At 33.9% G+C, this 11,738-nt stretch overlaps 2 protein-coding genes across 2 annotated transcripts; one reads left to right on the forward strand and one right to left on the reverse strand.

Moving 5' to 3' along the window:
* Positions 1-4,467: 4,467 nt before the first annotated feature.
* Positions 4,468-6,606, reverse strand: LOC125834004 (pentatricopeptide repeat-containing protein At3g26540). The gene has a single exon (XM_049513180.1). The coding sequence runs from the start codon at positions 6,581-6,583 to the stop codon at positions 4,487-4,489; it is 2,097 nt and encodes a 698-aa protein (XP_049369137.1). The 5' UTR covers positions 6,584-6,606; the 3' UTR covers positions 4,468-4,486.
* Positions 6,607-9,482: 2,876 nt separating this feature from the next.
* Positions 9,483-11,313, forward strand: LOC125833896 (40S ribosomal protein S2-3-like). Its single transcript, XM_049513044.1, has 2 exons — positions 9,483-10,200; positions 10,970-11,313. The coding sequence occupies exons 1-2, from the start codon at positions 9,532-9,534 to the stop codon at positions 11,141-11,143; spliced, it is 843 nt and encodes a 280-aa protein (XP_049369001.1). The 5' UTR covers positions 9,483-9,531; the 3' UTR covers positions 11,144-11,313.
* The last annotated feature ends 425 nt before the right edge of the window (positions 11,314-11,738 follow it).

Raw genomic sequence — 11,738 nt, forward strand, 5'->3', positions numbered from 1 at the left:
AATTTCATGTTTATTTCTAAAAATCTTTCGTCTTTTTTTTTTTAATTTCATGTTCTTTTATTTTATGATTTTAATATTGATAATTCTTCACCTTTTTTTTTTGTTTCTTAACATAATATAATATTGGGATAATACATATATTGGACCTTAAACTTGGCTTCAAATTTTAACTTTGACTTCCAACTTTCATAGTGCACAACACAAGCACTTTAACTATCCAACCTTTTAATAAATAAACACGCGATTTTTGGAGCCAAAGAGCGTGAAATGCAAACGCTTCCACGTGTATTAGTGAGCCACTCAATGGCTGCCAACTAATTAAATACTTTACACGTCCATTTTAGAACTAAAAAAAAATTTAATTAAGGGTAGAGTTGTCATTTCAACATTTTTTTCACTGTTGTGGGCCTCGAAAATTACTCCTAACTCGCGCAAAATACGTGCACATCACGCGTTTTGCCAGGTAAGACACGCGTGTTTATTTATTAAAAGGTTGGATAGTTAAAGTGTATGTTTGTGCACTATGAAAGTTGGAGGTCAAAGTTAAAATTTGAAGCCAAGTTTAAGGTCCAATATATGTATTATTTCAAGAACAAAGTTTGAGAAAATGGCCAAATGACCCCCCAACCTATTACCGAATTTCCAACTACACACCTATTCTCCGCGGGAGTCCTATTACCCCCCTGAACTACTTTAAAATAGAATAAATAACCCCTTAAGTGTTGAGTTGGCATAGAAAGTGTATTTCACTCTCTTTGAGAGAGTGAGTTGCCTATTTATTAATTTTCGTTTCTAATTTTTTTTTTCTTTCTCTTTCTTTCTTCTTATTTATCTATACAATTATACATTTTTCACTATTATCATTGTTGAAGCTTTTTCAATGGATGTTTGGAATAAAAATTATCAACAAAAAATGCATTTAATGAATAAATAATTTTTCAATAAACTTATTTAGAATATATCAAACAAATTAACTTTTTTTTAAAAAAAAAAACATACCCATTAATTAATTATTTTTAAAGTGATGAATTCAAGAGTAACAAAATCAAAGTACTTGTATATTTAAAAAATATTTTCAAACTTAATAAAAGAAACTAAAACAAAACAATTTCTTCTACATTTTAAAAGAAGGATCCTACATGTTCTCCTAAAATACATGAAGAATCAAAATCAAAAACTCAAATTATAAATTAATCATGAAAATTTTAGAGGGAGAAATAATAGAGAATGGGGAAGAGAGAGAGGTTTCTCAAATTGGTGTTACAAATTGATCTTCTCATCCGGGATTATTTTGAGTAGTCGGCGGAATCTTCAAGGGATGAATCTTATCTCGAATGTTCATGACCCATTTAATGTGTATCTGAAATTGTCTAAGGAAGAAAATCGAACGAAATGTAAAAAAATGTGGAAAAATTGTTGAATTAGTTGGATGAAAGATTTGATTAATTAGGATCACTATCTTGTAGACTCTAGAGATTCGGAGTAGATGAAAAGGTGAGTTGAATTTTCGTTTTTATAAAATGTTAGAGATATAAAAAATTATTGAGGTAAAAAATGGTGTTTAGTATATATAGTTAGGGTTGAAGAAATGATTGGGGAAGAAAGAAAGAGGAAGGAGGAGAACTTTTTAAAAAAAAAAATCATTAAATGGTTAAATACATGTGTCAAGTGCGTGTATTTCACCACAAGACAGATGCCTGGTAATGACATTTCAGGGAGGAAATAATTCCACTTTAAAATAGTTGAGGGGGGTAATAGGACTCTGTGAAGTATAAGTGTGTAGTTGGAAATCCGGTTATAGATTGGGGGGTCATTTAGCCATTTTCTCAACAAAGTTTACTAGTACATAAAATTGTTTAGTTGATTCTCACCTTAAATATCATACAATTTAATATTTAAATGTAAAATATAATATGAAATTAATGATATTAATATATATCAAATTTTGAATGGAATATATAGTAATTCTTACCAAATTTAAGAGTAGTTTTTTAAAATTAGTTGACTTAACTATGATTGTGATATTTGTTAATATAATATAATCTTGATCCTTAAACTTTAAATAAGACACGTGTCTCTCATTTAGACATGCAATTGACGAAATGGAGGGAAGAGGTAATGGAGGGGAGCAGATCCATATCTGGGTATGAGCTAAATTAAATTAATTTTAATGAATTATTTTTCTAGTGAATCAAAATGTGAGACGTATTAAATGACAAAATTAATTAATTCAATTAATGATCCATTTGTAAATAAGGGTAATAAAGGGCCATAAAGGTTAACCCCAAGGGCATTTTGTGGCTAATAGGTTAACATAGTATATTTTATATCAATTTCAATAGTTTAAAGATATTTTAGGCCCTTCACCGTTGGGCATCCAATTTATATAAAGGAGCATCCAATTTATATATTTACCTTACTTTTAACAAGTTTTATGTAACAAAATTAACATTATGAGTCAAATAAAAATAAATACATCATAAACACAAATACAATACAAAAGTTGAGCAAGTATCTTGTGTTTCTCAAGCTTGTCAAATTGCGATTAATATAAAAGAATAAATACAAAAAATTCCCCTAAACTAATCCACGAAACTTAGTTTTTTTCAATATAACTTTAATTCCAGACTCATTGACAATGTAATTTTCTCCTCTTTCAACCTTCACCAAACCCTCCGGCATTCAGGTTTCTCTCTCTTCCTCGGAAAATTTTACACTATGTGTTTGGCCATAAAAAATATTTATTTCTTTTTTTTTTCTAAATAACCGTTGACTATTTTTGAAAATTAGTGAGAGTTGGCTATGCTTCATTATGAAATTTGGAAAAAAAAAATTAACACACAAGTACTATGTGGCAATTCACGTTCTACACGGCATCCTAGTTAGTGTCCTGCATGTATTATGCTACGTAAAATGTATGTGTCTACTTATTCAACTTTATACAAGTTCAAGTGTAACAACCTGAATTTAAGGATTACTTGGCGTATTCTTCCAATATTGTAGATATCATTATCATTTTGTACTGCTGGTCACAATCACCAAACAAAGCCACCCTTTAGGCCTTTACCAATCCAACATTATTACCTCTAATCTTAAAAAGAGGAATAAAATAATTTTCTCAATCCAACACCAAAAATGAGCAGAAGTATAAGAAGAGGAATAAAATGATTTTTCCAATCCAACATTATTTACTTGTAGTGAAAAATCACTTTTAACTTAGTGGAAAAACATACTATTGTTATCCCTCTTTCTGTCGATTATGCAGAGTTTCTGTTTCCACATGCAATATTACTACTAATGTAGAAGATTTTAAGTTGTTAATTAGTGTTTTTGACCCAACATACCCATTAGTGATTCTGAAGTCCTAGAAATCGAGATCCCTTTGAAATATTATCTGACCCATGAATTGTGAAATGAAGAGCACATTACAAGATTAGCATTTCAAGCCATAAGCAGGATAATGCATGTGAAAGTGTGTGTTGGCTTCAAGAACCATCTATTCTAAGCATTTCAGTAAAACCTTTCAGGTAAAGGTGAAGCCAGTAGCCGAGCACAGGGGAAACCAAGAAAATAAAATTAGTTTTATTGAAAAAAAAAGTGATTTCATAAATAAGCATGTATTAAATGTCGAAAGGTACAACATGATATGCATCAAAATTCAAAAAGAAGAAAACCCATTTTCTTCCACCCAAATTACCCTGAAGCTTTAAAGAAAGAGGCTTTAAGAAGATTCAAAATGTACTGGAAAAAATGTAAATACACGAGAGAACAAAAATAAAAGATGAAAGTTTTAACTTGTATAATGCAAGGGGAGGACACTTATACACCTAAATCAAAATACTAACACTTCAACTCATCCCTTCTATTATTATAGTGAACAATAATATAAGAGGAGTTCCATACTTCAAGTGTGTTACTAGGAAAGCATCCGATGCTACACAATTCATAGACAAATGCCAGATCCCAGAAGAAAGTCTTTAAAACTTCCAATTTTCTTCATTAATTTTTTGGGCATGCAGTATGCAAATGGGAAAGATGAAAGGAGTGCTGTAGCATGCATACCAGGAGAAGGAAGATCTGCTCCCTATTTATCTGTTAGAGACCACTCAAGTTATGACTGCACACAGCCACTTCATTGTTGAAAATGTCAAAGCCCACCACAAATGATCATCTTTTATAACACAAGGAGTTATGTAACAGCCACCTAAACAGCAACTTCCTTGCATTACAGTTCAAAAATATTGTTGTGCTTGAATTATGCATGTATTCGTAAGTTCAGGCACTTTTGGGAGATCTGCTTCTCTGCAGTATTTGGCTCCGGTAAAATATTTAGTGTCAGAGCAATATTCAGCAATTTGGCACACTAAAAAAGTTCCAAAGTGCACAATCAGGCTTGTGTCTACATATTCTAGCGACAATTGCTTTAGCCAACCTTGTAACAAGTTAGATCTTGTCCGAAACTTGAAGCAAAACGGAATAAAAAATCTCAGTCCTTCAGAAAACTAAGATGTCTGACAGCCCATTTTCCTAACCTTGTGTTATTGTATTCTTTGGAAGAGTCAAAAACTCTTGCTAACATAGGGGCTGTGGGTTGAAATGGCATCTTCTCAACAAAATCTTCAAGCTCATCAAAGAATCCATGCAGACCATATAACTTTATCATGGATTCGTAATGCTCTACTTGTGGTATAATAAAATAATCTTGACTCAGTGAATTGAAATACTGTCCACCCAATTTCACACAACCCTGAGAAATACATGCAAGCAGTACAGCTTGGAAGGTTGTACTATCTGGCTTCACTCCATCCTCCTTCATCAACTCAAACAATTTCAATATTGCTTCACTTTGTTTGTTATAATAACATCCAAGCATCAGAGAATTCCAGAGAACAACATCTTTCACAGAAGTCCCAATGAAAACATTCAGTGCATAGTCAAGACAACGACATTTGGAATACATATCAACCAAAGCTCCTCTGATAACGATGTCCAAATCATAACCATTTCTAATCAAAAACCCATGGATTTGTTTACCTTGTTCACGAGCAAAAATATTTGCACAAACCGCCAAGAGAGTAGCAAAAGTGAATTTACTAGGTGTCGCCTCTTGTTGCATTTCCCAGAAAATTACTAAAGCTTCTTCACTCATCCTATGACGAGCATAGCTACTCAACAAAGCATTCCAAGAAACCATATCTCGGAAATGACGCATTTCGTAAAACCAAGTTCTAGCCTTTCTCAAGTTCCCACATTTCCCATACATATCAAGAAGGGCATTAGCAACACTCAAGTCGGAGTAGAAACCATGCCTATACATGTATCCATGAACCTGCTTCCCCAATTCAAGATCTGAAAGCCCTGCAGAAACATTCAGGATCAAACTTACAGTCACACGATCAGTGTTCCTCATATCGTTGCACATTAAAATGATTAACTCCATTGCTTCATCCCATTGTGAATTATGTGCATATCCTGCTAGCATTGCATTCCATGAAACTATACTGCGTTCAGGCATCCTATCAAAAAGCTCCCTTGCTAACCTGGTTTTCCCACTCAGCGTATATCCTGACACCATAGAAGTCCAATGAATCAAATTTTTAGGGGATAGTAGGTCAAAAATTGTCCGAGCACACACTAAATCCCCACATTTGGCATACACATCAATTAGAGAGCACGAAACAACCTCATCCTCTTCATAACTAATCTTGATAATTAATCCATGAATTTGAATTACTTCACGAAATCCTCTAAAACTAGAACAAGCAACTAGAGCATTTGAGACTGTAAATGTCAGCGGCCTCACATTAAGACTAATCATTTTGAAAAACAGAAAGACAGACTCTTTTCCATTACCCATCTCAAGATACCTCCTAACAATCACATTCCAAGTAACAGCATTTGGTCTCTCAATTTCATCAAACATTTTCCGTGCATCCCCCATTCTCCTACACTTCCCATACACATCCACAAGTGAACTCCCTAAAATCACATTACCACCAAAACCATATTTAAAAACAAGGGCATGCACCTGTCTAGAAAGCCAAAGCGCCAAGGTAGAAGCACACGAAGCAAGAACACTCGCAAAAGTAACCTCAGCAGCAAAAATCCCAGACTTATGCATATCAGAAAACACACCCAATGCCTTCCCAGCATACCCATTTTGTGAATAAGCAGTAACCATAGCATTCCAAGACCCACCATCTCTTTGAGGCATTTCATCAAACAGCTCTCTTGCATCAACCAAACACCCACATTTACCATACGCTTCAATTGCTCGATTGAGCAAGAATACAGGTGGGGTTGGAGCAAAACTAACCAAATGCGACTCGACTTTACGGACTTCAACAATGGCCTTCTTTGATGCACAGATTCTGAAGAGATGAACATAGAGAGCAAAAGGGAAAGGAACTGGAGCTGAGAACAAAACAGAGACAGCTTTTCCAAGTCGACCCAAACGAAGATGGTTGATGATTGTAGTTGTTAAGGCTTTCGCTTGTGAAGATGTTGCCCCTTTGGAGCTGCAGGGGGTGGTGGGTTCGCCATTGATGATATGGTTCAGGACGGTAGCTGCGTTCATACCCATGCAAGTTGCATGGAAGATTGAATTCTTGATGGACAGTTTAGAGATTCAAACTGTAATTGGATCTCATCAAACTAACAAACAAATTCACAAACTCAAGCTTATATTATTTCATTTCAAATGAACCAAAATGACAAGAGTTGCTTAGAATCTAACACTCTGTTTCATTGTTCCGTATTATATTATATTGTATTGTATTGTTATCATATCTACAATATTTATTTTTATTGTTACTTATATTGTATTGTTAAATTTGTTGTTATGTAACGATGAAAATCCTATTTTATGGAACAATCGATTTGGTGTGTTTCCATTGTAACTTAATTTCTTTTTTCAATTATATCCTTACATAATATTTCATATTACTAGTTTACCCTTTACCCAACATTATTTAATTCTAGTCAAACCTCATACACTATAATAATTAAGGATATTTAATAAATTTATAAATTACAATACAATATGATACAGTCAAACCCAACAATAAAAATGTTATTAAACAATACAGTCTAGCCAAATATTGTATCTATCATACAGTACAATACAATAAAGTACAATACAATACAGTACATTATGAAACAATGGGTAACAATGATCCAAACAAAGTGTAAGTTCCAACTCCAAGATTATAAACCAAATATCTGTCCATAAATTATAGTATTACAGAAAAAATGTTATGTTAGGACCATGAAAAAAATTATCTAATATTTGCCCATATATGTTTTAAAGGATATTCAATTACAAAATATGAAGAATAATTGACAAAACTAGGTTCTATGAAAACTTTACCTTTCAATTTTCATGATAAATTGGCCAAAACTCATAAAAATAAAAATAGCATCGAAATCGATTTAATTTATATAATTGGAATGCAGTTCTTCCTATTTTAATGAAGTGAAAACAATTATACTCTTGGGATCGTTTGGTAGAATATATAAAAATAATGCTAAATAGAGTGTATTAATAATATTTGCATTAACAATTCATGTATTAGTTGTGCTTGCATTAATTATACATAAATTATTTTTATGCATTGTTTGTTTGATGCATTAAAAATAGAATCCATTGCATTATAAAAATTATTTACAAAGTATCCTTCATTATGGTGGAAAAGATATAAAAAATGAATTGAGAGGAAATGGGGCCTTTAATTGAGTTAATACATGCAGTGACGGACCCAAAATTTTCGTTCAGGGGGTTCGAAAAATGAAAGTATAAACTTGTATATAAGCCAACAAAACAAAATTTCAAAGAAGTAGTAGTATATAGTTTTAGTGGCCGACCCTTGATTTTTTTTGGGTTTAAAACCACACTTTTAGCATGTTTTATAAAATAAAAAACTAAAAAAATGTGAAAACGGAACTGAAACTAAAAAATAAAATGCTAACACAAGGATTTGAACCCTTGGTGTGAAGCTTAATTTCAAGGGGACCTACCGTTGGGCTATATATTTCTCCTTGTTATTGAGGGGGTTCAAATATAGATATCCACAAAAATACAGAAGATTACCTTAAATATACAGTGTAATTTTTTGCCGAGGGGGTTCGAATGAACCTCCTGGAACCCACGTGGGTCTGCCCCTGAATGCATGCAGTAAAAGTTAAAATCATTGCATTGTTAATACCTAGAAATTCATGGTATTAGATAGTGTTTTCAAAAACGTTTTTTTGGGCTTTTTTTGGGGCGAGTCTCAGGGCAGGGATCAACAAAAACGCATCGGAATGCAAATGCAAGGCGTAGATCCAAAGGGCGTAAGTTTCAAGCGTAAAAACGTATGCTCTGGCCTTTTTTTTGAACTTTTTTTGCTTTAAATCATATTTTTATTATTGATGTAATGATGTTTCACAATTAGTAATTGTAATACTTTTTTCATCATTATTGGTGATTAATACCTTTCTCAAATAAAAACCTTATTATTTTTTTATATATATTATAGGTTATTTAATAAATATATTTGTAAAATAATTGAAAGTTTTACTTTTACTTTTTTAGTAATAAAATTATAAAAATATACATGAGACTACACTTCGTAGATCCATAAGACTTATGTCCTGTGTCTCGGTGCTTACGTCTCGTCCCGTATTGCATACAACGTCTCGCCTCATGCCCCCGCCGTTTAAAACACTGGTATTAACAATACACACCTTAATACACAATAGAGTGACATTAGTTATACACAAATTGAAAAAGAGTACCAAACAAAATACTACTAATACACAAGGTTAATATATACATTATTTTTTTAATACACTCTACCAAACGACCCTTAGTATACAACTTAAATTAGTAAAAACCATACTTAATGCTTGTTGCTGTATTTTGTGGCCATTACTGTTGCACTTAGGCTAAACAGGTGTTATGATGGTTGTTATTATAGATATGTTGGTGTCGCTCATAAAACAAAGAAAATTCATGAGAATTCATACATAAAATTAATTATACTACTAATTAAGATAGAGATTTTGTTTTTAAAACTGAATAACTAAATCCATACCCTGGCCAACAAATAACTTATTTTAAGAAGTATACAATGACAATTTTTTTTTTAATACGACAAATCGAACAATTAACAAAAAAATAATATCAATATAAGTATAACTAATCTCAACGAATCAAACAATTAATAAAAATATAATACCAATATAAGTATAACTAATTTCAACGTAATTTATCCAACATAACTTGTATTCAAATCAAACGATTCCTCGAAATGTACGGTTTTTAATTATTTGGCACTTGATGCTAATATCTTTAGGCTAAAAATTGCAAACTATTATGGGCTATATACGGAAGTTGTATCATTATGGGCCAAACTTGTAGTTCCGTATGGACTTTCTTTCCCTCAAGCCCATTTTACGAAACCCTAGCTCCCTTATAAACCTAACAATCCGTCATTTTTCATCTTCTCACACACTCTGTAAACCCTAGCTGTACACCCAATACCTACAATCATGGCGGAGAGAGGAGAAGGGGAGAGAGGTGGATTCGGTCGTGGATTTGGAGGACGTGGTGGGAGAGGTGGAGACCGCGGTGGACGGGGCCGTGGAGGCCGTCGTCCACGTCGTGAAACAGAGGAGGAGAAATGGGTTCCGGTCACAAAGCTAGGAAGGCTCGTTAAGGATGGCAAAATCCGCTCACTTGAGCAAATCTACCTTCACTCACTCCCAATCAAGGAGTTTCAAATCATCGATACTCTCATCGGTCCATCTCTCAAGGACGAGGTGATGAAAATCATGCCGGTTCAGAAGCAGACCCGTGCCGGACAGAGAACCAGGTTCAAGGCGTTTGTTGTTGTAGGTGACGGGAATGGTCACGTTGGTTTGGGTGTTAAGTGCTCGAAGGAAGTCGCTACTGCTATTCGTGGAGGAATTATATTGGCTAAGCTATCAGTGATTCCAGTGAGGAGAGGTTACTGGGGTAACAAGATTGGTAAGCCACACACTGTGCCTTGCAAGGTTACAGGGAAATGTGGGTCTGTTACTGTGAGGATGGTGCCTGCTCCTCGTGGTGCTGGTATTGTTGCTGCTCGTGTCCCCAAGAAGGTCCTTCAGTTTGCTGGTATTGAAGATGTCTTCACATCTTCTCGTGGATCCACCAAAACCCTTGGCAACTTCGTTAAGGTTCGATCTTTTAGCAGATCTTGCATATATCATTATTTTTAATTGTGTGATGATTCTATTATATGTATCGTCTAATACTATAGCATGCGTATAACATTATAATTTAACAAAAAAGTTCAATTTGACAGTACATTTTGTTTAAAATGGCTAATGTGGAGAGGACAACCGGGAAGTCTTTTCCAGTAAAACTTTTTGTAAATTGCCTTGAGCTTGATGTTAATAAAGAAGTAAAGAATGATCTTTCTATAAGAAAGTTATTATCTGTATCAATATATGGCTACAAAGTTTTCAAATTTTAGGAAAAATTGCACTGAAACTTTGTAGATTATTACAGAGATGGTAACAATTGTTAGTCTTATAGTTCCAAATCTTGTCATTCTCGAGAACAAGATTGTTTGGTTTAGTTCCGAAAGTATGGATGTATTAAGAGTATTGGTTAAATTGGGATAAGTGTGTGCGTCTGCCTGTGACTGAATTCAGTGTTGAGCAAGTCGAATTGTGGGGTAGGAGCAGTACCATTATTGATTCTTACCATTTCCTGCAATACCTGTGCTGCAATGTGTGATAAGCACTTTTGTTCTTAAAAAGATATAAAATCACACTATGTAGATGGCGTTTGGATTGTGGCTTATCACAAGTGTCTATCCAAACACCATCTTAGACCTTGTTTAAATGAAGGGAATATAACTCATAGCATAAAAAGGCATATATTTGCTGTTTGTGTTGTGGATGTGTTTTGAGTCTGATGCCACTCATATTATGTATGCAGGCTACCTTTGATTGTTTAATGAAGACTTACGGGTTCCTGACCCCAGACTTCTGGAAAGAGACTCGTTTCACCAAATCTCCATTCCAAGAGTACTTTGATATCTTGGCAAAACCAGCGAATAAGGTTATTGTCTACGCCACCGAAGAGGCAGCGCCTGAGAGGGTTGAGGCTTGATTCATTAGATGTGTTATGAGCTCTGTTGTTTTGTTCTAGTAGTTCTCTTCTCTCTGATACGTTAGTATTCTAAATTTTGTTCTGTTTCTGAGGGATGTTTTCCGCAGACTTGCAAAACATAATGTTCCTTGTTTTGGTTTGTTTTCAACAATACATATGAATTTTCTTAATTTGATCTCATATGTTTACTGGATTAGTTTCTCTTATCAGCTGACATGATTAGCATGTTTCATTTTACCAGAGGTAAGATTATTGTGTGGCTTGTTAAATCCATCTTCCAAGAATTTATCCACTTCCCCTTTACTCCATTGCCTTCATTAATAAGAAAAAACCTTCTATTTCTGTCAACTTACCTGGCTTCCCCTAGCTCTTTCCACCGTCTGGGGTCTCTTTCCTCCTACCTCTTCCACTATATGGGCTCTCTTTCCTTCCAATGGTATGCTCCCTTGGTGCTGGTCTACCATGCTTGTTAATCACTGGGTAACCTAGATCGATCCAAGCAATACTCAAGTCTCTTATTACTATACAATTAGTTGATATAGTTACAATGTAGATCAATTTTTACTCTTTTTCTCTGTTAACCCATTCATTTTAA

This window comes from Solanum verrucosum, unplaced genomic scaffold (assembly GCF_900185275.1).
Source record: "Solanum verrucosum unplaced genomic scaffold, falcon-dt-bn FXZP01000108.1, whole genome shotgun sequence".
Lineage (NCBI taxonomy): Eukaryota > Viridiplantae > Streptophyta > Magnoliopsida > Solanales > Solanaceae > Solanum > Solanum verrucosum.

Bases quoted from the DNA above. Each gene is read 5' to 3' on its own strand.
- LOC125834004 (XM_049513180.1), bottom strand. From the start codon at position 6,583: ATGGGTATGAACGCAGCTACCGTCCTGAACCATATCATCAATGGCGAA.
- LOC125833896 (XM_049513044.1), top strand. From the start codon at position 9,532: ATGGCGGAGAGAGGAGAAGGGGAGAGAGGTGGATTCGGTCGTGGATTT. The intron at 10,201-10,969 runs GTTCGATCTTTT...TTATGTATGCAG, and splicing joins CCCTTGGCAACTTCGTTAAG to GCTACCTTTGATTGTTTAAT.